At 36.8% G+C, this 26600-nt stretch overlaps 1 protein-coding gene across 1 annotated transcript in view; it reads left to right on the top strand.

Annotated features, from left to right (window-relative positions):
• LOC134742161 (sorting nexin-13-like) overlaps positions 1-16795 on the top strand; it is a 28658-nt gene extending 11863 nt beyond the window's left edge. The window contains exons 4-23 of the mRNA XM_063675133.1: positions 896-1113; positions 1477-1629; positions 2054-2226; positions 2791-2907; positions 3485-3596; positions 3766-3894; positions 5112-5332; positions 5689-5750; positions 5844-5884; positions 9189-9284; positions 9612-9725; positions 10361-10494; positions 10758-10970; positions 11344-11440; positions 11670-11749; positions 12804-12922; positions 13214-13282; positions 14945-15051; positions 15953-16066; positions 16425-16795. Coding sequence (XP_063531203.1) covers positions 896-1113; positions 1477-1629; positions 2054-2226; positions 2791-2907; positions 3485-3596; positions 3766-3894; positions 5112-5332; positions 5689-5750; positions 5844-5884; positions 9189-9284; positions 9612-9725; positions 10361-10494; positions 10758-10970; positions 11344-11440; positions 11670-11749; positions 12804-12922; positions 13214-13282; positions 14945-15051; positions 15953-16066; positions 16425-16531 — 2476 coding nt within the window. The 3' untranslated portion in view covers positions 16532-16795. The remainder of the gene's footprint in view (positions 1-895; positions 1114-1476; positions 1630-2053; positions 2227-2790; positions 2908-3484; positions 3597-3765; positions 3895-5111; positions 5333-5688; positions 5751-5843; positions 5885-9188; positions 9285-9611; positions 9726-10360; positions 10495-10757; positions 10971-11343; positions 11441-11669; positions 11750-12803; positions 12923-13213; positions 13283-14944; positions 15052-15952; positions 16067-16424) is intronic.
• Positions 16796-26600: the final 9805 nt, after the last annotated feature.

Raw genomic sequence — 26600 nt, 5'->3', positions numbered from 1 at the left:
AAAGGGACGGTGTGGCATTAAAAAGGACGGAAAATCGTCCTATTTGGGACGATCTGGCAACACTGCTATTAATGGACAGTTTGACAAACCTTCGTTTCCAATAGGTATTTTATATTGTCATTTGCGGTCACAATGTTTCGAAACATTTCAGTAACCGTTACGACACATTGTGTAGAGATTTGGTCACAAACTGAACGCAAAGTGTACACAATGTGTCGACACCTTGTTACCGAAAAGTGTACACACGGCGACGACACTTAGTTACTGAAACAATTCTGGCCACATTGTGTGCACACGGCGACCACACTAAGTTACCAAAACTGAACACAGTCGCAAAGTGTAGTAACGGTTACGACACCGTTTCGACACATCTGACATTTAGTTACTACTTTGATGATTCTGCGACCGGAATGGTTATATGGGCTCTGCTTGTTTGCCTCCTATATCATAAAAAAAACGTGGTACAGTCGCCATCAGATATATCGGAGCGGCCAAGGTGTTCACAATATCTGAACGCGCTCTAGAACGCCTTGACAATAGAGGCCAGTTCAGATATTTGTGAGCGCCTTGGCCGCTCCGATATATCTAATGGCGACTGTACATAGCGTCAATATTTAGGGACCCTATTGTCGATGGCGCTTACGCTGCACAGCGTCGCGCGGCATTGTATTTATATCGGAGCATCGTTTATAATGGCGTGCACGGTGAAGGTATTGATTATGTATAGTGTAATGTTCGGTTCATATCAAACTGTTGAAGTCGGGTCGCGACTCGCGTCTTCATAATCAAGGGTATCTGACGCTGCTGTAGTATCTACTGTATATACATCTACAGAAGGTTCAAATTCATTTGACACGAGTGAGACGTGGCACGGATATTATGTTATCTTTTGCAGAGTAAAAACCGTGGACTGGATCCACCTCCTCTCGACAAAATTTCCTGAGGAGCTAACAATGCACCTAAAATTATTCAAACAGTCAAGAGTGAGGTTGAAGCACGTAGATCTAGTGGCTGCTAAAGAGGTCAACGGCAACGGCAAACCTAGTCCAAAGAAGGAGGAAAAGAAGACCCATAGGAGGAATAAGAGTGACACAGATTTGTCCTGGTCCCCAGGTATGTTTAAATCTAAATAATTTTGAATCCAGAATGAAGAATAATTCATGTGGTTACGATACTTTATAAAATGTATACTTTATATCTATGTGGATTCAAGCCTTCTGAATCATATTTTGATGATGTTAACAGCACATTCGTTTTATCTTAACACACTTAAAAGTGGCGCCTCAGATATGCCTTAAAACAACACGCCATGTCTCGTTGTCGTCTGTAAAACTATTTGCCTAGCTCTTGTCTGAGCTAAATTTGAATCTCGGCTTATCTAAAGTCTGCTCATGTTAACAATTTGTAAATTAAAGGTCAATCCGCCCTGTGGCGGCTAAAGCCAAACATAATCAGCGGCATTATTTTGTTTTCCAGATACTCAAACGTTTGGAAAGTCTAAGTTTTACGATAGCTCCGAAGATATCAGTGGGAAATCATTGACCGACCTGTTCTTCGATTTGGAAACCTCAATAGAGGGCAGACAGCTCTGCCGCGACGCTTTTTGCACCGATCCTAAAAAGGAATATGGTAAGAAATAGCCAATTTTAAAGTTTGTAAGAAAGGGATAAAACATAAATGAACAAATTGAGGCTTGTAAAGGCTTGAATAAGGGGGTAAGTTTAATTTTATACTGATACAGATCGGAAGTACCTACACTTAAAAGCAATCAATACGGGATAATTTTAATTAAAATTCGTATTTACAGTGACTGGTTTTTATTGCTCTTAAGTGTAAAAGTCATCATTATAACTGGTAATAGGTTGCGTTTATGTAAATTAAAATTTCGGGTGTTGATTTTTGTTCCGATTGCCAGGCTGATATACAAACACAGCGCAATTGTATGAATATCATTTTTATTCTATACACTTCTGAAATATTTTTTGTGTGATAAGAAATGATGAAGACAACCTAGTTGTAAAATAATTGACTTAGGTTTTGTATTGTTTTTCAGCATTACTATGCGAAGTGTCCGAAGCCGTGATTTACCTGGTGGCCCCTGAGGAGGTGTGGAGATGCCACGCCTTGAAGATGCTACTCATTGATCTACTGTCCTCAGTGGTTCTGCGACCTGCGGTGGCGCTGCTTAGCGATCCGGACAACATCAACAGAGCCATTATTAGGACGGTGAGTGGGAAACTCGTTATATAATTAAGTATTTCGCTGCTGGCATAGCCGTATCAAAAAAAAGGCTGATGCCTTGCAATGCTTTATAATCTCAAGGATGCCAATTGAATAGGTAATTTTGACAGGCAAGGCACGTAACACATTATAGCAGGTGCAGTCACTAACGATCTACTGCTGTAGCTATAGGGTGGCAAAGCGGGCAAAATGCCACGGGCTCTTGGCCCGAGAGGCGCACAGTTGGATCTAAAGGTCAAGGCACACGCCCCCATTTCCCCAATCAATGAATTTGACTCTCTCCTCCAAGATAATAATATGTATCCTACGTGATGGTTGGGCTGGTTTTCCGTATTTTTAATTTCAGCTCCGCCTTATCCCTGATAGGGATTTACGCGGGTATCACACTGATGCGGGTCGTCACAGCTCCGGTGTGTGAGCGAGACAGCGCTATGGACGTATTATAGCGGTGTCCTGCTAGTATACGGGATCTAGGCGGGGATCTCTATCGCATGTGAAAACCGCTTTATACTCTCTAACTCCCTACGGTGCTGTTAATGTTTTTTTCAGAGTTGTCGCGACGGGGTTCTGCCGTCAGAGCAGTTCCTCACGGTGATACGGTGCTGCGGCGACGCCGAGGAACTAGATGCCACGCTGGAGATGGTGCAGAAAGACATACAAAAACTTGTAAGAATTCTTAACCTGACATTTTATTGGTAAAAGTGATCTACAGCGACTAGCAACCAATTATTTTCTCGCATGTCAAACCTATCGTGTTATTTATTTAATGTACTCATCTAAGTGTAGGTAAACACTGTAGGGTCCACACTGTCAACTGACAATTCGTTAACTTTATTGCAAAGATATACGCGGTGGCTAAAAAATAAGCGCATTCTCGTTGCCAGGGAGGTTTTGGGATTATACTGAGCAACTTTTACTATGGGACCAACCTCGAAAATCTGGCTGTTTTATACATTTTGGCTGGTCCATTTTCTGTGGGAGGAAAATTTTTTTTTTCACGATTTCGTGGTTGGGCCCATGGTAAAAGTAGCTCAGAAGAATCCCAAAACCTCCCTGGCAACGGGAATGCACTTATTTTTTAGCCACCGTTTAGTACTAGGAGATGTGCGAATAACTTAACTTTTTTAAGAGAAATTACACGTTCGCGAAGAAAATAACTTGTTTATCGCCCGGGTCTGACGATATTGTCAATATTCAAGGTATTTATGTCATTTTATTGTAACATAATTTATTGTAATTCTAGCATTCGAAAGACAGTGCTGGAGAGTGGGAAATGCAAGATCGGCAGAAGCTGTCTTCACTGCAATATCTAACTAGGATCATACAGGCCCGGAAAGCCACTTTAGGTCCTCAAGGTAAATTTAGATGCGTGTTTACACTTTTTTCTGTAATTTTTTATCTGTAATTTGAGCTTAAGTTACAACTCTGTAACAGGCCACAAATAATTTTATGTGTGTGATTGGCTATTAGTCTCTAAACCCGTCAACGGAGCATCAGCTGACGTTTACCTGACCTCCTTTTTAGGAACCAGCAGCGCCACAGAAGTGAAATTGTCTGAAGAAGTGATTAGATCCGAGAAATTTCTGCGGGCACAAGAGAACTGGAGGTCTCAAGCGCAGTACACACTAGACATAGAACTCAATGGCTCAACAGGTTGGTTTTAAACATAATTTTAATTACCAATTCTTTCTACTTATAACACTTATAACGTAGCATAAATTTTACTAACTTAGCGGTTACACACGTGTTTTAGTCACTCGCGCGACATGTACTTAGTGTATCCGCTAACTTAGTTAAGTTAATATGTCTCACGATAGTTTAAATTCGATTGTAGCATAAATTGGTACACAAAATAACTTAAAATCGTGCTTTGTTGTCATTATTTTGGATTTATCAGTAGTATGTTATTTTACTTTCTAGGGTCATAAAACTGCACGTTACACAAACAAGCTTATACTAATAAGTCTAATAACTATAAATATTAGTAATATTAGTTTTTAGTTAGAAGTACAAAGAGACCTAGACAAAAAAGGACAAATTCTAGTTAGACAAATTCAAGCCATGGTAGTTATTATGTTCGTAAATTCTTGTAATTGTAATACTTGTTTTATATTTTAAAGTGACTCTATTTCGGAGGATGTCAACATTATCAAACAGAGGTAGGCCTATTCTGTAAAATAGGCATTTTAGAGATTAGCCTGTAGTCCTGTAATGCTTGCTTACTAGGTAATCATTAGATATAGTACGGTAGAGTTATTAATAGTGGAGGAGCTGTAGTCCATGGTATAATAATATACTCCGCCTGGTATTCTCTTCCGAGACTCGCGAACCACGTGACTGACACACCTACGTCTACGTCATCGTGAACCTGTTAACGGCACGATAACGTAGGCTTGTGGCAGTCACGTGGTTCGCGAGTCTCGGAAGAGAGTACCTTGTTATTATTATAGCATGCTGTAGTCTAAGAAAAATTGTGCCTCGAATTTGACAGCTGAAACACGTTGCTGTACAGTCGATCGCCTCGTACATTGTGCAAAAACTTTCATTTTCAAACGAAGACAATTCAGTTAATTGACAATTGCCCCCATATAGCGCCACAAAGTTCGACTATCAAAACCCGGGGGCACTATCTTTTTCAGACTCTACATCTCTTCTATATTCGACAACTTATATTTCATTAGAAAAACATTCAATATCCTTAAATCCTATAACAGTCTAGCAGTCTAGTGATATTTGCCAATCCATGTTTAGTCTCATTTGGATCGACTTAGACATAAAATAGACGCAAGTTACCTTATGCTGAATTCAACGCGCAACGTATAAAACGCAACCTAATTACACAAACATAAAGTTACATTTCCAATTTTCAGATTCGATACAGTCCTCAAAACTAGTGATCGACAAGCTTCGGTCATCCGCCTTAGAAGTATGTGACACGTACTTGTCTCCGAACCGAGTGAGCGTTTTGGGCCTCCCTGAGAACTGTTACGCGGAACTGGTCAGGAAAATAAATACGGAAGGAGAGGAGTTTGCTAACAACCCTGTTACATGCTTCGATGAGGTGTACAAATGTGTTTGGGATGCCCTTCAGGTGAGTTTTTTTTCGTTGATTTACTTTGTGTCTGTATTTGTATGAGTATTTCTATTGGACGTAGTTTTGTAAACGTGAACCAATCCCACGAAAGAATTGGACTTCGAAATTTAGTGTTAAATTAAAACATAAATTAAAAATTTGAATGGATATTTAGTGTGGGATGGTTCAAGTTGGTTCCCTTTTGCAGCCCCTTAGGTTTCCCTTTTCGGTATCTTGTTTATGAGCTAAAAACGCCTTAAACATTATAACGAATAAAAAAATTAAATTTCCGTCTCACCGATCACCGCCTGTCGGATGGCTACCTAGACTTGATTGAATTTGTTAATAACTGGAAGTATATTATTTAATTTTAGGACGATTATTCGTGGCAATTGTATTCCATGACGAATGGAGAACAGGACTCAGCTGGTAACAGGTACTACTGAATTTGTTTATTTGAACAACAAATGAAGAAAAATATGTTTAGTTATTCTTAAATCGTGGTGACATATTAAACTTTTATTTTCAGTGAAATCAAAAAAGATGACAAAGACACCAAGAAATATAGCGGTAAGATATTCAGTGAAACATTAGATAACTGTTATGCAGTACCTAACTTTAGGGACCGTGCGCGTAGGAGTCTCCGATTGCTTAAAGAGAAAACTTAAACTTTGACACTGTTCGCCAAGAAGCGGGTGCTACGCCTACGCCATACAGTTCAACGCGTTGGACAGTTCCCACTTTGCAGTCTTAATCGGAAATTAAACTTAAGTTTCGCGCCAATATGTTGGAGACTCCTGTGTTGTACCTACAATTCACACACTCTCCCAAATTCCCCATTGATAGGCATTAACTAATAAGATTAGGTATAATTACATGGTCAAAATAGCAATTTTTTTATGTTTTTGGATACATGTGAACGGCTGCGAATAGGGTGTGACGTCACACCCTTGTGTCATTTACTCTCATTTCTTATTGTTACGTGGCTTCAATGCAGGTATAGACATGTAATCCTCATAAAAATAGTATAGATCGACAATATAAAAACATTTAGTCAACATGCGTCTTACATTAATAGTATTTATGACCAAGGCCACCCAGGGAAATGCAAGAGACTATTGAAGTCGTGCCTCAGCACGTTCCCCAAGTTGTTTCACAAAAGTGACAAGCCCCAGTGGACGAATAAGGCCTCCACCTTCCCACGCAACGTCGCTAGAAGACCACCGTGCGACAGGAGCCATACGCTGCCTAAATGCAAATTTGGTATTTCGTTGCGGTTTTGTAGTACAATACCATTTATAATAGCGCCAGCGGAGTTGTAATATAAGTTGTAATATCTGTCACAATAGCTCGTTTTTTGGATTAGAAAAATAACCGTCTAAATTGCCCACATTTCTTTATTTATTCCAGCAATCTTGGAAGAATATTTTCAGTTTTAATATTGTTTTCTTAAGCGAGGTTTAGACTAGCAAGAACTTGCATGCAATTTTCATTACATTGCGGTATCTGGTAAACATTTTGAATGCAGTTTAGTAGTCAGCAATGTAACGTAAATTGCATGCAAGTAGTTCTTGCTAGTCTAAACCTCGCTTCAGAAATTGCACATGTTCTTAAAAAAACCGGCCAAGTGCGAGTCGGACTCGCACACCGAGGGTTCCGTACTTTTAAGTATTTGTTGTTATAGCGGCAACAGAAATACATCATCTGTGAAAATTTCATCTGTCTAGCTATCACGGTTCATGGGATACAGCCTGGTGACAGACGGACAGACAGACGGACAGCGGAGTCTTAGTAATAGGGTCCCGTTTTTACCCTTTGGGTACGGAACCCTAAAAACGAAGTATAAATTTCGACATACCTACGATTTTAGTTTAGTGACAGCTATATTTTGCCGGCACGGTGTTTTCTAACTGTAATATGTATCTTTAGTGTCAGTTGGTACTTAGATTATAGATGTAAATTGGAGTAGCATTTGGTTAGTTATTGAACACTAATAAATGTAGGTAAGTAGGCAAACCTTGGCTTTTCGGTGATACTTGGTAATTCGGTGATACTACGTTATTGTCTTACACAGCTCTCACCATGAGGAAATACAAGCTACTTATAAAATCGATGGCAGCTATCAGTTTTGAAGCTTGCAATCGGGTTGGCAGCGATTTAATTGCTTACATTTCACCAGTGTGAGCTTAGCGTTAGATAATAACGCAGTATCACCGAATTACCAAGTATCACCGATAAGCCAAGGTTTGCCCTACCTATTTCGCTCTGGATGAATACGTTTCTTTACTGAAACGTATTATTGATTACCGAATTGGCTAGATTTTATAGATGTACCTAGTCGGCTCATAAGTTCTGTCACTGGCCTTTAAAATTTAAATTTGGAACTCCTAAAACAAAAACCGTTCTGCATTTGAATTTCGAATCTTTATTAAATATTTGAGTAGTATAATTTTGCAATTTTCTGTTTTCTTCAACATGGAGTGGACGCTTAAAGATAGCCGTACCGCAATAATTGCAGTATATCGTTCTGGTCACTCGCCGACTAAAATTTTTAAGCTTCTTGAAAATTTAAAATTCTCTCTAAGATTTGTGTATCGTACCATAGAAAGATACAGTGAGGTCTCTAGTTTAAATGACAAGAAAAGAAGCGGTCGTCCGCGTACAGCTAGGACTCCAGCGGTTGTACAAGCAATTTGGGCACGCATTGCCAGAAATCCCGCTAGGAAACAAAAAGTTATGGCCCTCCAGATGGGTTTGAGCAAAAACACGGTGAAAAGAGTGCTTAATCAAGACCTGAGACTTCGTGCTTATAAACGAAAAACTGGCCATCTTCTCAATGGTCGGCTTAAAGCTTTAAGGCTTAAAAGATCTAAAGCTTTATTGAAGAAGTACGCTAAAAATAAGCACCGTTGTATACTGTTTTCGGACGAGAAAATTTTTGACATAGAAGAAAACTGTAATAAACAAAATGATAGAGTGTACGCTCGCAATAGTAAAGAAGCGTCTAATAGCATTCCCCGTATTCAAAGAGGTCATCACCCTTCATCTGTGATGGTTTGGCTGGGAGTTTCTTATGCGGGCGTCACTAGTATGCATTTTTGTGAGAAAGGAGTAAAAACTAGTGCCAAAGTGTACCAAGACACGGTGTTGACTAATATTGTGAAACCACTATCCCATACGATGTTTCTAAACCAGCATTGGGTTTTCCAGCAGGACTCTGCTCCAGCCCATAAGGCAAAGTCTACACAAGCCTGGCTCGCCTCCAATAAAATCGACTTTATACGGCATGAAGATTGGCCCTCCTCTAGCCCAGATCTTAATCCTTTAGACTATAAAATATGGCAGTATTTAGAGGAAAAGGTGTGCTCAAAACCTCATGCAAATCTAGACTCGCTGAAAAAATCTCTTGCTACGGCAGTGGCCAATATCGACATGAAAGTGGTGCGTGAATCCATTGACGACTGGCCACGAAGACTTCAAGCCTGTGTAGATAATTATGGCGGTCATTTTGAATAAATGTTATACATTTAGATTCTCTAGTTTATAAGCTTTCAAACGCTGTATAAATTATACGGAATAAACTTAAACGATTGATTTTATTTGATACTATGTATATGACAGAACTTATGAGCCGACTAGGTATATAGTAGAGTTTTCATAGTTACTTCCCTGATAGTGGATATTACTTGAACGCGTTCGAACGCTAGCAACAATTCTTTAAATTAAACAAAAAGTATTATAGTACTGTTGAACCTTCTTTATTTCTTAGTATGTTTTTTAAGTTTTAAGCGTGAAATTGCACAAACAGCTGTTTTTTTTTACTAAAGTAGTGCCTATGTTCTTCGTCAGTGATAATATGTTGTATTCATGACAGGAGTAGACACGTTACCAGTGCCTGGTGCAAGACACAACCGATCCCGGTCTGATATTGTGGGGAATTTGGCCCAAAAAATGATCAGCGAAGCTGCAGGTTTGTTTCTCCCTCGCTCTCTTATTTGTTCAAATTAAACATTATCTTGCAAAAAATTCAGTTTCTTGAATAAGTTGAACTAAATTATAAATGTTATCGTAACGAAACTTTGAAACTTATATGTTACTCTAATCTAAGTGACATAGTTCGCACTTTCTCAGGGGTCCATCTCTTTGGGTCATCTTTCTCTTTCCATGTTGAGTTAATGATCACGGTAATTGTTGCGGACTCTTTGTTAGAGCATTTCACCCTGTGTTTTTGAATACTGCAATATTATGTACCTACCTTAGTATTTCCATGCACGTGAAAAAAATCGTAAATTTTCAGGACCGTCAAATTTGACTTCTCCCAACACGAGCAATATGTCGCTGTCTCACTCAAACATCAGCCAAAACGCAAAGAATCTCACCTCTCCATTGCAAGCGTCAATCATTGAAACAGGTAATCATTTTATGAATATCAATCATGTATTGAAAGGTATTTCATTAAAGAAAGTAGAAATTTAAAGCCCGCTCCCTATTCTCGTGGAGAACACCCGAGAAAAAAATAAAAAAAAAAATAAAAAAAAAAATCATTTATTTCGGACCACAGAAATCCATAACAGGTTAGTCGAACATGCGGGAACTTAAAACTATGTTAGATACAATTAATTATTACTTAACTTACTAGATAAATGCTCTCTATCTATAAGTACCTATATGTATAGCCCGCATGATTTTCTCAGGTGCTTTTATCGAGAGTGCGGGGCTAGTATAATGAACAGTCGTCTAAAACCCATCATACAAAATGCTTGAGTATTATTTTGTAAACTTGACCGCAAATCAATTGAACAAAATTTGTGCGAGTGTTATGTTCTAAAAAAAGTATCGTTTTCATTGAAATCAAATGTTTATTATGTTAATCGTGTAGAAAATGATATGATATGATATGATATGATATGATTTATTTATCTCACAATATACAATTGCACTTAAAATTACACATGGTAGATTCTTAGGAATTTATATTGTGATTGTGGTTGTGAATGTTTTTATATCATGGCTCATGGCGTTAATAACCTGATACCTTCCTTGTAGCTCTGATGCAAGACAAAGGAAAAACAATTGGAATCTACGCTATAGCAGTGACGAGAGTGTCAGATAACGAGAAATGGCATATTTATAGGAGATACAGCGACTTTTATGACTTACATTCATCGATTAAAGATAAGGTACCTAAATGAGCTGAATTTATCCCTGACTCATTATAAATAGCAACACTTTTAACTTATGTCTCGGCAATAAGGCATACGAAATATTAGTTAAAATGTTTACGATGGCATGTGACGCGTATTCGTGATATTCAAACGCATGTACATATAAAAGAGTGAACCCTTTTCTAATGCGTCGGACCAAAAATCAATATAAAGCCTGACCAGGAATATATGATTAGTCGATCTTTATTTAATTCTTCTACTTATATTTTATGTTCTAGTGGCCGGAATTAGGCCATCTACCTTTCCCGGCGAAGAAGACGTTTCAAAACACCTCCCGCGCCGTCCTAGAATCCAGAAAACGGATGCTTAACAACTACCTGATGAATTTAGCGAATCTTGCAAGGGAAAAACGTTATATGGCGCTATGGTCACCGGATTATCTAGGAGGGTTCCTAAGTCAGGAGATACAGACGGGGAAGACTAGCAATATGGTAAGTACGACTCTACATGAAATTAGAAAGCGAATGCGAATGTTAATGCTGAACAACTACCTGATGAACTTAGCGAACTACGCACGATTGCGCGGTACATGGCGCTCAGGAAACTAGATTATCTAGGAGGGTTCCTGAGTCAAGATATACCTGCAGACTGGGAAGACTAGCAATATAGTAAGTAGAAGTACCATCGCCCACACTGTTAATAAAATTGTCCATCGGTAAACCTTATTACACAAGGCATACGGTCCACCGATGGACAAGTAACAGTGTTGCTGTTTGTACTAAAGTTGTAACAAAGTTTAAAGAAACCCTATCATAAAAAACTGAACTAAGATAGTGAATATAATAATCTTTTAATTTTTCACAGTTCGATGCCCTTTTAGTAAATTCAATAAAGGCTGGCGTGAGGACCTTAAAGAACATGCCTGACCAGTTTGCCAATACAGTCGACGGTGTTATGGATGGTAAGAGATTGCTCTTAATTTTCTTGGGGCCGTATAAGCATACCAGTCGCACAGTAATCTTAAAATTAATAGCTTTTAAGCATTTTAGGTACTCATTTGACGATATTTACCTACACACATTGTTATTATACTTACACTCTTATAAAAAATCCATGCCATCAAGGTTCCATTTGTATGGTAACTACATACTTAGCTTTAGCCGGTTTGCCAAATATTATCATTTTTACAGGTATTTCAAAAGTATTCCAAAGCAAAGGAAGCGACAGTTGTGAGGACCTCAGATATGGGAATTCTTCGGATAGTCAAGATGTAAGCACTTTTTATTTAATTTGAATCTCTGAATTCTAGGTTTAAACTTGATGATGATTGATGAAGATGATTCTTAGTTCTAAAAGCACTTATGGCGGGTTGCAAGCCTGAAAAATCAACTAAATTATTAACAGGAAATACTATGGTAGTGCTATTGCGCATGATATGGCGGTGTGCTTTATTTAGAGATGAGAGCGGGCGTATAATGAACGCGGTTTCCGCGTAGTAACCTCATAATAGACAATAGTATTTTATACAATCGTGATATAATAGAGAGCTTTTCAGTCGAGTACCGTGTTTAAGCAACGAAGCTTGCTGAGTTGCTTAAGTTAAGGTACGAGATTGAAAAGCTTGATTATATCACTATTGTATACAATACTTTTTCTACGAGACAAAAAATAATACTTTCAACTAGTAGAATCATATAAGTAAACAAACCAAAAGTATACAGCTAAGATACGCGAGCTGCCGCAGCCCGCGATACCTCGCGGCACGGCCGCCGGGCCCGGCGCCCCCGGCGGGTTGGTCAACGACACCTCGTAACTCATGAGGCCCTGGTACCTGCTCCGCGCTAAATTCAGTTTTAAGACAGTTTTTTTCTCGATTTTGGCCACCGTAGCCTATGGAGACTAACAAGCAACGCTAAGCGGTTTTCGTAGGGTATGGATGTTGCTATATGAAGGGTGTCACATGCGCGTTTCTGACTTATGAAGCAGTTATTTCTACTACAACATAAAATAAAATGTTTTTGTTGGCCAACCAATCACAAAGCAGATGCGATAATTTGCATTGAATCGAGTCTCCTTAAACAAGAAACATTTTATCGAAATGTATGAAGTTCTATTTTCAAAATTTTTATAATTGACTAAACCGTATCGATAAAATTCTTATGCTTGAGTCAGAAGTGCCATAGACTATCCAACGTTGAAAAGAGTAAGGTTGTAGTGTTGCATGTTAAGTTGTAATACACAGATTATACTCGACGAGTAGAAAAAGTCTATTTACGTTATGTCCTGGTAATGATGTATTATAAAGTATTGTATTATTTCCACAGGAGGGCGACGAGAGCGCAGCGCTGCGTCTGCTAGAAGAGGTGTTAGGCATACGGGGGCTGTGGCTGCGGAGGAAACTGCTCGCGCCCTTGCGCACACTTATTGCAGACCGAGTCAACAAGTAAGTTCGGTACACCCATACCCCATCCGGTATACGGCTACCACCATCCACTATCACACTGACATATTCGCTAGCGTGTGCGTAACTTACTTTCTATGCATCTGGGTGAATCTACTTTTGGAAACACTGATTTCGTGTTTTAGCAAAGAGAAATCGATTTTTCAAAAACCATGTTGTTTTTTTTTACTTTTTTGTTTACACGGGCATTAGATAGATAGATAGAATACTCTTTATTGGCACACCTCAGTAAAAGATACAGCTTACGAGTGAATATTTCTCTTATTTTTACAGAAAGGTGTTTGATTTAGTATCTTCGGTGACGTCGCCCCGGAACGTCGTTCAATATCTCAAGACATTTAAGTAAGTTGGATATTATAAACTGAAATAGATGTCATATATTAAAGAAAAAGTGACGAAGCCCTCCAGTGGTGAAGGCCGGATTAGAACCGGCGTCTTTAGCAATCCGGGCTAACGCCTTGAACCCCTAGGCCACCCCGCCACGGCGGAACCGGTCCCAATTTCTCGACTATATGCTGTATGTACTAAGACTACCTAAAAAAAACACAAATCAAAATATTTAATAAAAATAATTTTATTTGTTCCCAAAGTTGTGTACGTTGAATACTACTTTAATTGATTGCACCATCTTCTTAACCTTCTCGACGCCGTGTCAAATACAAAAGCTGTCACTCGGACGCCAAGCCACCGAAGTTTTATAACTGAAATTGAACTTTATGCGAATGCACGTAGGTCCTTGTTGCTCTGTGGTCTAGTACGGATTAATCAGTCTTTGGCGTTGGACCTGCGCTGCCGATATATCCGGCGTCCAAAAAGTTAAAATTAGGTATACAGCCATCGCATATAATTCCCAGTCCGCTATAACTTGGATCTTTTTAAATCGAGAGTGAATAGACATCATTTAGGTAAGCATGATCCATCCTAGACTGCATCGGCACTTACCATCAGGTGAGATTGCGGTCAAATGCTTGCCTTTTTGTAAAAAAAAAAAAAAAAAATATACTCGCCCTCAACCAATATTAAGTAAACTCAACATATATTAATATTATAAGTGAGCGGTGTATTAAAATGCCCAAAGTACTCGTACTTTTGTCACCAAAAATGATTACGCAAGCCATTTAAAATCGCACACACACGCTTAATTGTTTTTAGGGTTCCGTACCTCAAAAGGAAAAACGGAACCCTTATAGGATCACTCGTGCCTCTGTCTGTCTGTCCGTCTGTCACAGCCTATTTTCTCCGAAACTACTGGACCTATTAAGTTGAAATTTGGTATACATATGTAGGTTTGTGACCCAAAGATGGACATGTAACGTAAACAAATTAATTTTAAACATGGGGGCCAGTTTTAGGGGGTAAATGAGTAAATTAAAAAATAAAGTTTTTCAAACTATATCGTGTCAAATGAAAGAGCTTACTGTGAGAATCTCAAATACATTTTTTTTATAATTTTAGGATACATAGTTTAGAAGTTATTCAAGAAAATAGGCAAAAAATGACCATTCCCCCTTTATCTCCGAAACTACTGGGTCTAAAATTTTGAAAAAAATATTCAAAATAGATCTTTACCTATAGATCACAGGAAAACCTATTAGAAATGTGCAGTCAAGCGTGAGTCGGAATTATTTACTTAGTTTTTGATCCGACCCCTACGGGTTTTTTAAGACATTTCACTTACTTTTCACATAAAAAATACATTGTTTAAATAGTGTAATGTGCGGAACGCTTGGAACGCGAGTCCGACTCGCACTTGGTCGGTTTTTAATTTGTCATAATGATAACCTTAATTCTGTGCTCTTGTCTATATGGTCTATATGTGGTATTTCCTATAAAAAGGGACCTTATTGTCGATGGCGCTTACGCCATTATAAACGCTGCTCCGATATAAATACAATGCCGCGCGATGCCGTGCGGCGTAAGCGCAATAGACAATAAGGTCCCTTTTCATAGAAAATGCCCCATATGGATCCCGAGTATCCTGACCTAACAATATTTGTGTTTCAGACAATGGCTCACGAGTCGCAACAACCCGCAGGGCGGTAACCGCGATGCGGCCACTAAGGCTAGGACGAGAGTTGCCGCCAAAGTTGCTCTCTTAGCTGCTTCATCAGGTTACAAATATTACGTGGTTACAAATATTAGTGTACGCCAAAAAAAAAACCACAACTCGATGTATAGTTTGGCGCACGCATACTAGAAAAACAAAATTTTTGACTTGTGCTGAGTATTTTTTCAGAAACCTATTGTGTGTGGTATCATATGAAAGGGCTTTTTGAGGCGATTCTAAAAAATAACACAAAAAACAAAAATAATTTTCAAGGCATACCAAGTTTGGGGTCCTCCAGATACGATATGGCAGATTTGTTTTATACCACAAATGATACGTGATACCCTCATATCTAACCCCAAGAAATCAATTTTGAAGATTATATATATACAATTTACAAAATATTGAAAAATTATACACAAAAAATATTTTCAAAATGCTTTGGACTTTTTATGAGAAAAAGTATAGATGTGAACATAAATAATCGGTTATGTTGTTTCTATTCTACGATCAGTTATCAGTTTTAGAAGTACATACGTATTATGTGTAAATAGCAATGAGGATATAATAAGATAGAGCGGTACTGTCATAGTAAATTTTGTAACCACTGTAAATTCACTGCCATCTATCGACATACTTTAAAACTAAAAATGAAGATTTAAAAAAATACGTTAAAATGTATTTAAATATGGATAAATTATTTTTTTATTTTCATTAATTATTTTTATATGATTTTGACCCATGTTCTTTCACTTGGTAAATAGGAACTATTTACTCGTATACTAGTTTATTTTGCTACTTTGTCTGTCAGTAATTTAGGAGTTGAAATTTTAAAACATCCTTTTATAGTGGAGCTCGATGTAATTTGAGAACAAACAAGGTTTCAACGGTGTTGTAGGCTCTGCGTTTTCTATTCGTGTTATTTAATTATAAAAATGTAAGTAGGTAATGTTATTGTTTGACAGATGAGCTGAAACACATCGTCGGGTCTGACGCGGCCAGGCGGGGTCTACTTACAGTCTTCGACCTATTCCAAAATGAAGAGATCAACAAGAGGCTTATCTTTGTGCTATTGGAAGGTAAGTTCTTGTGTATCTCGAACTATTGAATAAATTATATGAGTTGCGTCATTAAGTGTAGTAGTTTGTGTGCCCAATTATTCTAGAGAAAACATTAAAGTATATTAATTGGGGCTATATAGTCACCAACAACAATGGTTTTTTTTTATTCATATCAAAAATACAGTAGTCGTTTTTAGGGTAATTTTCACAGATGATGTACTTCTGTTGCTGCTATAACAACAAATACTAAAAAGTACGGAACCCTCGGTGCGCGAGTCCCACTCGCACTTGGCCGTTTTTTTATTATTCTTATGTTATCGTGTGTAAGTTCGGGGAATTATTAAATCTCAAAATTAATTGTTTGGCATTGTTACAGCTACACTGGCGAACTTGTTCCCAGACAACGAATTCCCAGAACTGTTCAAGAAACTATACTCTAATTCGCCGAGAGTGCCTGCGTCTAAGAAAAATGTTAGTACTTAGATTAAAATACAACAAATTAAATACATTGTATTTAAAGTGAAGGGACCAGCCGGTCTGATCTGTTCAAAATGCCGTGTGCCAAGTTATTGACTGGAATTGATATGTTGTTATTTAAATTAGCGGTATATTCAAGATGATTAGACAAAATATTTTGTAATGACTTTCGCATGTACAGCGAGCTGCAAAATTGCATAGAAACATTGTGAATGGAATTAATTCATAAAGCGGTCATGCACTGCAGCTGGGTGTAGGTACATTGTACAGTCAGCATTTAATAGATAGTGACGGCCGAAGTGGCCAAATATATCGTAACACACCCTAGGTGTTACGATATATTTGGCCACTTCGGCCGTCACTATCTATTTGATACTGACTGTACCTAATTATAGTAAGAGCACGATAAAAAATAAAAACCCATACTACAGAGAAATGTGTTAATTTCTAAGCGTCAAGTAGATGTACGGTATACACGACCACGATGATAGACCATCTTAAAAGAAATTGTGAAGTCACTATACTTAATTTAAGAAAATAAAAATTCAACTTAATTTATATTCGTTTACAGCGCATGGTCTTAGTTGAACAGTTATGTTTAAGATCTCCTGTCTGAACTTAAAAAAAAAAAATTGAAAACGCTAAAATAAAAATAAAAAAACCCGGTTTATTATCGAATGAACTGTGAATCTACCGCATGTTTTTTTACCCATAAAATCAAATTTCATTTTACCTGTCGTCTACCAAACTGTCAAATAAACACACCCCTTTACCGAGGCGTATTTGCTACGTACGGAGATTACCGGTCATTTTACCCGTCGAAAAGCAGTTTTATTTAAAATCAATATAAAGCTGCTTTTCGACTGCGAATTTCCGAAAAAATCCGTCGGTACAAATCTGGGGTGGCCCGTGCGGGTGGTGAGCGGTAGACGGGGGCAGCGAACAATTGGCCGGTAATATCCGCATTTGTTAGACAACAGGCTGATCAAAAAATTCCATCCTTTATGAATAGACTAGTAATATACATATTTAAGTAAAGGAATACATTGCACCGTGATTAAAGTATTATTCATATTTAATAAAAATATAATTAGAGTATTGGAAATTATAATGTGATAAATTAGTAAAATTTACATACTTACCTAAATACTTGTACAAAAAAGCTTTTTACTATTGTTGTAATATTTACATATTGTAGCAAAGTTTTGAGATTACTTCGCAATTAATATACTATAGTTGTATGTAATTTAGGTTGTCTTGGTAAAAATAACAAACCTTTGCTTTGTATTGTGGAAAACTATGAACATACTTAAATAGTCCGAGAGCCAATCGTGTGGAATTTAAACACGACCTTTATTACGACCATTAAACGATATTATTAATTTACCATTGAGCGATTCACGCTTAATTTTAAAACATACTGACAGTAACACGGAAGTAGCATGAGTTTGCTAAAAAATATATTATGATTATGTACTTTATTGACATAAAACATTTTAGAAACAATAGTTATTTGTGCAACAAGAGAGGAAAGTTGGTTTTTCTTGCGAGTGTTTATTTTGAGTCCCGAGAAAGCGAAAGCGAGCGAAGCGAGTGATTCTAGGGTAGAATCTTGAGCGTAGCGAGGGACTCAAAAACACGAGATGTAAAATAACTTTGTTCTCGTGTTGTACATATAATTTTTCACCTCAGTAGTGAGAACATATTAAAGGTTAAAATGTATTTCGAATTACACAGAATAAACAGATAAAAAAAGTATTATAATATGTACGATACGATACGAGACGAAACCGGACCGGACCGTACCGTACCGTACCATAAAAGAAATGTAATAAAAGTATGAAGTTCATGGCCTTCACTAAATTAAAAAGCTACATTGTTTCACTCCCTGGAGTGAGGAAAGTCGCACTTTCCTCACTCCAGGGAGTGACGAAAGTAGGCTTGTTCGAGCTGCTGAGGTGAAAAATAAATATAAGTACTCTAATTAGGAATCTGGAGTAAATTGCTGCGAGCGCATGGTATTTAAATACTAGTTGGCATCTTGGACAATATTGTGTACACGCACTTCATGTTTAAATAACTTTTACGACAGAAAACTGAACTAATAGACGTACAAAGTAAAAATAAAGGTGCCGTAATGTGCCACGTCGTACTTGTCATAAAATTTTTGGGCTTTGTGAGAGAGTTATTTCGATAGCACATAAATTCTCTTCTGCTTAGCACGACTATTTGTTGGGGCTATCTGTGTTTTTATAAGCATTACATTATAAGTAATTATTAGTCTGGAGGGGTGCCATGTGACGGTTAAAATCTTATAATTTTACTTTTATTTTAAGTTTTGTTTCTTTTACTCAATGTATATTTTTAAAAGAGGTTATACAGGGTTTATGGTTGCTGGTCTGATAAAATACTTTTAGTTCAATTTAAAGCAATAAAATAGTCAGCACATATCATGTAAGGTTAGGTAATTTCCGCGTTGTCCTCGTTACTATAATGTTAATAGTATTATATTTTTTATAGCTGGATACATTCCACTTGTTTAACTTATTAAAATTTTATAAAATAGCCGAATGTTAGTGTAATATAGTTACGTGCCTATTTATTGATTTGAAATAAAATATTTGAACTTGAAGGAGACATATGTTTCATTGACATTAAAACACTTATTTTTAGGGTTCCGTACCCTTTGGGTAAAAACGGGACCCTATTACTAAGACTCCACTGTCCGTCTGTCTGTCACCAGGCTGAATTTTACGAACCGTGATTGCGAGACAGTTGAAATTTTCACATATGATGTACCTATTTCTGTTGCCGTAGAACTATAGAACTACAAATACTAAAAACAATAGATAATGGTACGGAACCCTTCGTGCGCGAATCCGGCTCGCACTTGGCCGGTTTTTTTGTTACTCGCCTTCTAAAACTATTACTCGTCAGATAATCCTTAACATACCGTCATCTGTATTAAAATGCCTCTTATTACTTAGATTTGAAAAATGTTTAACTTCGCTGTTTAATTCAGCTCTCTCTATTCAGAAACAGCGATTTTACGATTCTGTTTACTTTGAATCACTTGTTTTAGTACGATAAATTCTCCATCTATTGAGGTTATTACAATAACCAAACTTACCAAAAGCAGGTAGCCCAGATTTATAAATATGCGCTTTCACGACTTAGCATTTTACAGGCATAACTACTAGGTAAGTCCTATATGCTTGTAAAATATGCTCCAAAATCTGCAAATTCCGCCGAAACTAGACCATTAAACCGCCTCGTTTGCATACAATTCATCGTTAACCACAAGCTTTACTCATTATAACAGCAATTAAAACAGTGCAAGACGTTCAAACGTAGACACTTTCTTAGTTTTCTTACAAAACTTTGTGAAATGGCTCTTGATTTCTTGGGTCGACCAAAGCCGGTCACGAAGCTTTATGCTTGAATATGACTTTAAAACTTAAACCCTTGTTTGACCAACTGACAGACCTTTCAGAACTATTCTGCGGTTCTGTAAAAAATTATGCCCATTGCGATGATGGTACACAGGTACAGTCAAGGGCATAAATATATATACATTCCCAAAGTTTCAAAAATATGTAAACGCTCTTACACCTTAGACAATAAAGTCGTGTTCACATATTTTTGAGCCATTTGTCTGGATCGATATTTTTGCCTTCGACTGTACCATCGCAATGGGCATTCAATTAAAATAAGATCTAATTGGGTCGTAGTGCGCCATGCAGTGACGTAGGTAATTCATAGTACGACCAAAGATATATATAACTCCGTAATAGATGGATACAGTCTAAGGAAAAAACGTGCCACGAAAATCAAGAAAATTTAATTCTCGTTCAGAGGGTGCTACTAGCTTTGGCCTACAGTCGTATAGATGGAGTTGACGGTTTCGTTTGTTATTTAACAATTTTAACGCATATCAGTGAAGGAACATGGGTCAAAATCATAAAAATAATTAATGCAAATAAAAAAAATCATTTATCCATATTTAAATACATTTTATCGTATTTTTATAAATCTTCATTTTTAGTTTTAAAGTGTGTCGACAGATGGCAGTGAATTTTCTGGGGTTACAAAATTTACTATGACAGTACCGCTCTAGTATAAGTTACTCTATGGTACGACACAAATGTACAAACCAACGCATTTCACATTCAATGTCAAGAAGATAATAGCCTATATAGGTAGGTAGTCCCTTTATTGTTAAAGTAGGTATCTTGACGACAAGGGTCAAGAATTCCACTCTTAACTTCAGACTCCTTCCTCTAACGCGACCACTCTTACCAAACTCGACTAATTAAATCAAGTAGGTAGTAGTAATAGCAACAAATCGTAAAAGTATCTAAGTTGGTAAGTATATACAACAATCCACAATTTCGAAAGAAGTCCACTTGCTTCCCTGATTAAAAACCGCACCGCGTGGCCAAAGGCTAACTCACCCTAAACCTACTTAACCTTCCTTAAATTATTCAAAAGGAATAATAGTGTAACATGAATTGAATGCATATTACTATGCAGTGAAAGATTGCCAAATGAAGGCGGTAAACGTTGCGACCACTTTGTGTCTTGGGGGTTGGGTGGCCGCCAGAGGCCCCGATGCCAAGTCGCCCTCGCACTCGTTAATGTGAATGGATTTGGACTTCAAATCTGCACGTCCGATGTGTTTTAATGAGATGTAATCAACGCAGGTTTCTTGCTAATTGCTTTTAGTTTTATGTTTTGCTATTTTTTGTGTTTTAATTTTGTCTCATATACAAATAAACACAAGCGAAACGTTGGAATTTTCTTGCTCCTCCTTATTCGAAGTCGATTATATAATGTAGCCTATGTCATAGGCATCATCAAAGAGAGGGTTACTGTCTCAGTAAATTTTGTAGTCACAGCAAATTTACTGCCATCTATCGACACACGATTAAAACTAAAAATGAAAATGTATAAAAATATCAAAAAATGTATATATATATAATGGATAATAGTTATTTACGATACAAGTGCGGAAAAGAGGAAATTCGAAACGAGTGGCAATAAATCGACACGAGTTGCGAATTACCTATTCGCACGTGTATCGTACAACGTTTTACAGTACATATTGGCCCTTTAAACTTTCGACATATGCACGAAAAGTGCTCTTTACGCACTAGTGCGAGTAAGTAGCACTGTATGTACTGTAATAGTTATTTACGATACAAGTGCGGAAAAGAGGAAATTCGAAACGAGTGGCGATAAATTTAAACACGACCGCAGGGAGTGTTTTAAATCGACACGAGTTGCGAATTACCTATTCGCACGTGTATCGTACAACGTTTTACAGTACATATGGCCCTTTAAACTTTCGACACATGCACGAAAAGTGCTATTTGACGCACTAGTGCGAGAAAGTAGCACCATATGTACTGTAAATAATTTTTTTATTTGTATTTATTATTTTTATATGATTTTGACCCATGTTCTTTCACTAATATGGTGATATGTGTTCAAACTGTTGAATAACAAACGAAACCGTCAACGCAATCTAGCCGAGAAAAGGCCAAAGGTAGGCGCCATATCTGTCCGAGAATCAATTTTTCTTGATTTCCGAGGTACGTTTTTTCCTTAGGTAGACTTTATTCATCTTATACGGAGTAACATAAGGTCTTTGACATCATGAAAACGTATCGATTATCATCTTATAAGTAGGTAATGTAGGTATGTATACATAAAAATCGGCTTAAAGGTTTTGGCGCTACGGTAGGTATATATATATACATGTAGTACTTTGCCCGTCATTCTGAATAAAGTTTTATTTGTTCTTTAAATTAGTATATTATCTCATTGTCTGAGATACAGGATTACGTATATATTCCTAGTTCAGGCGCACGCAACAATGTAGGTATATATATATATATATATATATATATATATACTTACTACTACTACTTACGTACGTACGTTACGACTACGTAACAAACAAATAAAACTAAATAAAACTTTATTCAGAATGACGGGCAAAGTACTAACTTTGCCCGTCATTCTGAATAAAGTTGTATTTGTTCTTTAAATTAGTATATTATCTCATTGTCTGAGATACAGGATTACGTATATATTCCTAGTTTAGGCGCACGCAACAATGTAGGTAGGCTAGGTACGTAATAGGCATGTGAAAGTGCACGCATTATGTAACATTAAGCTATAAGGCTTTATCAATAAATTATTCTTCTTATTCTTATCATAATTCCTTGTTTTGGGTTTTTCAGTGGATCGTTGGTAAGTTGGTGGCTGGCTACCTACGTGACTTGCTTTGCTTGAGAGCATTTTTATGTTGATTTTGTAGTGAGCTTTTCAACTTAGTTTCCTGAGAATGCTGAAAATGAAGCTCACATTTCGCATCTTTATCCTATTGTCCACAATGTTTATTTACTAAAATTTGTGACTCGGTTGCCTATTAATTAAAGCTTTGTTTGGTTGTTTGTTTGTTTGTTTGTGTGTTGTTCACAAGAATGCATATTTCCAATCAACTCCATTGCAGTAGGTATCGCTCCTTCACGCGGTAGGAATCGAAATAGCGATAGAGGTTCAAGATGAGGTGGTTATTTATTAGGTATTGCCTATACTATTTAACAAGATTGTTACTACACAGTGTCTTGCAAGCACACTATGTGACACAGTCACAGTGTCTTGCAAGGTGCCCACGAGGAACTAGAGAGATTTTAACCACGCATTTCTGAGGGCAAGAGAAGGGAAAAGTATATTATATATGAGTCAATTTCGCCAAAAAAATTGTTTTCGATTTATTGTAAATAATGTATTTGTACATACAATATAAAAGCAATTTTCCCCTCACTAGCTCGGAAAGTTGTCTTTTATCCTTCAAAACGCGTTTTATCCACTAGTGGGGAAAGTAATTTGACCTTGATGGAGCGTGTTTAAGTAGCTTGACAGATAACAAAACGTAAAACGCTCATGATAATGGTTCGTTCGATATTAATTATCATTAAATAAATGGTTTGAGAATCTAATAAAAAATACCAAATTTAGCTTTATTTAATGATTTTAAGTCATAAACCTTAAAATTCCATAAGAAACGTTTGTTTTTTTATAATGATGTTAAAAATAATTCTGAACGCACAAGTTGAGTCGATGCAATTTCAAAACGCATCGTTGACATTTCATACGTCAGAAATGTCAACATTATCAACAAATTTTTTACTTAAACACTTCTCGCGTAAAAATACACAACTTCCAGAGTTTTCTGTTATAATATCGTAAAAAAATAAGTGATTCCAGTGATGAAGATGATCTAACGCCTGTGGATGTTGCACTTTCCTCGCTATAGTGAGGTGAAAAGTTTTGTGTTACACACGGGTGCAAATGTATTTTACTTCTCGTGTGTTGAAAAACTCGCTAAGCTCAGGATTCTATTTTACGACCACTCGCTTCGCTCGTGGTTCAAATATAGAATCCTTTCGCTTGCTCGTGTTTCAATTCTACACTCGCGGGTAAAATACAACTTTGCACCCTTGTATAACAAATAACTATTGCAAAACTGTCACTCAAAAAAAAAAAATTGTATAACCTAGATTATAATCAGGAATGTACCTACTGTTAAAATCTCTCGGGTTCTTCGTGGGCACGTTGTACACGGTGTAACATGAGGAAACCGTTTAATTTTAACAGCGTATTCCTGTTCATATTTAAAGACTAAAATGTCCTATAAACTTTTCTGTAATTCGCCTAGTTTCAGTTAATATCAATTTAAAAAAAAATAACAAGTTTTTATTGTTACATAGTGCAAAACGCATTTTTGATGGCGATGTTGCCACTATGGGACGTAGTGTCCTTATTAATAGCAAGTAAAAACTAGGTTTTTAGAAAAAAAAGTAAAAGTCCATTTTAAGTGACAATTAATAAGTTTACCAATAAAATTTACTTTTTATGTACAAAAACATTTAAAAAATCGAAAAAACAAAGTTTTTCTTGCGAATTAGACCTAAACTCTTATTAAATTTTTTCCTTCTTTTGGCCTCAGAAAAGCGTGGTTAAAATCTTTCGGTTTTCGGTTTCCTCGTGAACACCTTGTTGGTTCTATAATAGTTATTTGTTATACAAGGGTGCAAAGTTGTATTTTACCCGCGAGTGTTTTAACACACGAGAAGTAAAATACATTTGCACCCGTGTGTAACACAAAACTTTTCCCCTCACTATAGCGAGGAAAGTGCAACATCCACAGGCGATTTTTTTACGATATTATAACAAAAAACTCTGGAAATTCTGTACTTTTACGTGAGAAGTTTTTTTTTTTTTTATCCTATCTGGCTTTTACTCCCCGCAATTTTGCACGGGGTGAATTTGCCAATGTCGGTTTTTGACTTTCACACGTGAGGAGAATGTTCGGTAGTCTGGGAGGTGTGGTTGGGAAAACCTAAAAACGAATAATTGTTATGAACATCACAGACAAACACATGACGAATACAAAAATTAGTAGAAAAGCGGGAAGTGGGTGACAGAACGTTAATAGTGCCAACATGAAGGAAGTGGAAGAGAAGAAAACGATATATAAAATAAATATGAAGTATAGAATAAAACATAAATAATTAGACGCATTAGATTATAAAAGATAAGACGCTATTTAGAGTTTAATGTTGTTCGTTTGTAAATATTTAATGAGTATAGAAGTAAGCCTAGTATCCATGTGACAAAGCAGTGAGCTAAAGCATATATGAGAAGTTATCAAGTAAAATTTTTGTTGACAATGTTGACATTTCTGACGTATGAAATGTCAATGATACTTTTTGAAATTGCGTCTACTTAACTTGTGCGTTCAGTTATATTTAACATAATTATTAAAAAACAAACGTTTATTATGGAATTTTAAGGTTTATGACTAAAAATCATTAAATAAGGCTAAATCTGATATTTTTTATTAGATTCTCAAACCATTTATTTAATGATAATTAATATCGAACGAACCATTATTATGAGCGTTTTACGTTTTGTTATCTGTCAAGCTATTTAAACACGCTCCATTCAAGGTCAAATTACTTTCCCCACTAGTAGATAAAATGCGTTTTTCCCCGCTTGTTTTAAAGGATAAAAAACGGCTTTCCGAGCTAGTGAGGGGAAAAAACTATAGCGCTATTTAGTTTGCGTCGGGTACAGCGACATCTTTGAGGAAATTTGGACAACAAACCAAACATACTTTACATACTCTTATATGTACATATATGTATATGTATGTATGTATGGTATGTTATTTTATTATATTTTGTTGTTGTTGTTGTTGTTCTTAATCTTCTTAAAGTAGCACTGCACCGCCCACATATCCCTGCTTTGCCTAAAGGTTGACTGGTATAGAATGCCTCATGGCATTAAGTTCGCCTTTTGTACTGTAAGTTTTTCTTTTATGAAATAAAGGTTAAATAAATAAATACTCCATATCGGCTCGAACAAGTTGGCCTAATTATTAGGCATAATTTACCTAATACTCTTAAGACTGATCTTATTATTATCTCGTTGTGCATCTCGCTTGTATATTATATTAGTGTACGAGATTAGTCCAATTTCTTTGTCCAATATGTATTTGCGTCTCAAATTTTGCTAAGTGAGAGAGTGAGACGCAATGCACATTGGACCAAGAAATTGGAACCTAAGCAAGATGTGATGCGAGTAAGTAAGTACTTAACTAAATGTTAAATTAAATGAGCCAACGAATGAAGGGCTTAATTTGGCTTGATGGTTTTACATTAACTACCTACATTATAATGGTAGGTAGTTACAACGGTTAAGCAATTAGGCAATTTTGACTCTTTTTAATGTTTTACAAGAGTAAGCCCTGAATTGGACGTCGTCCAGAGTTCGAAGCTGCTGACGCGACCCGCGGTGTCAGGGACCTCCGGTACGCTCGTCGCTTGATGAATAGCGGAACTTACTTGACAACAGTTTAAACTTTCAGGTAAAATCGTTTTAACAGATTTGTCGCAGATAAATGGTCCGGGATCTGTTTTTGTTGTGGTGGCAGATTATTTGCAGATATAAATCCATGATGAATGTGCCGTCGACGTTCTGACGTTGCGATATATTTGTA

Source organism: Cydia strobilella, chromosome 6, assembly GCF_947568885.1.
Source record: "Cydia strobilella chromosome 6, ilCydStro3.1, whole genome shotgun sequence".
NCBI classification, from domain to species: Eukaryota; Metazoa; Arthropoda; class Insecta; order Lepidoptera; family Tortricidae; genus Cydia; species Cydia strobilella.
This window is presented reverse-complemented; position numbering and strand designations above follow the sequence as displayed.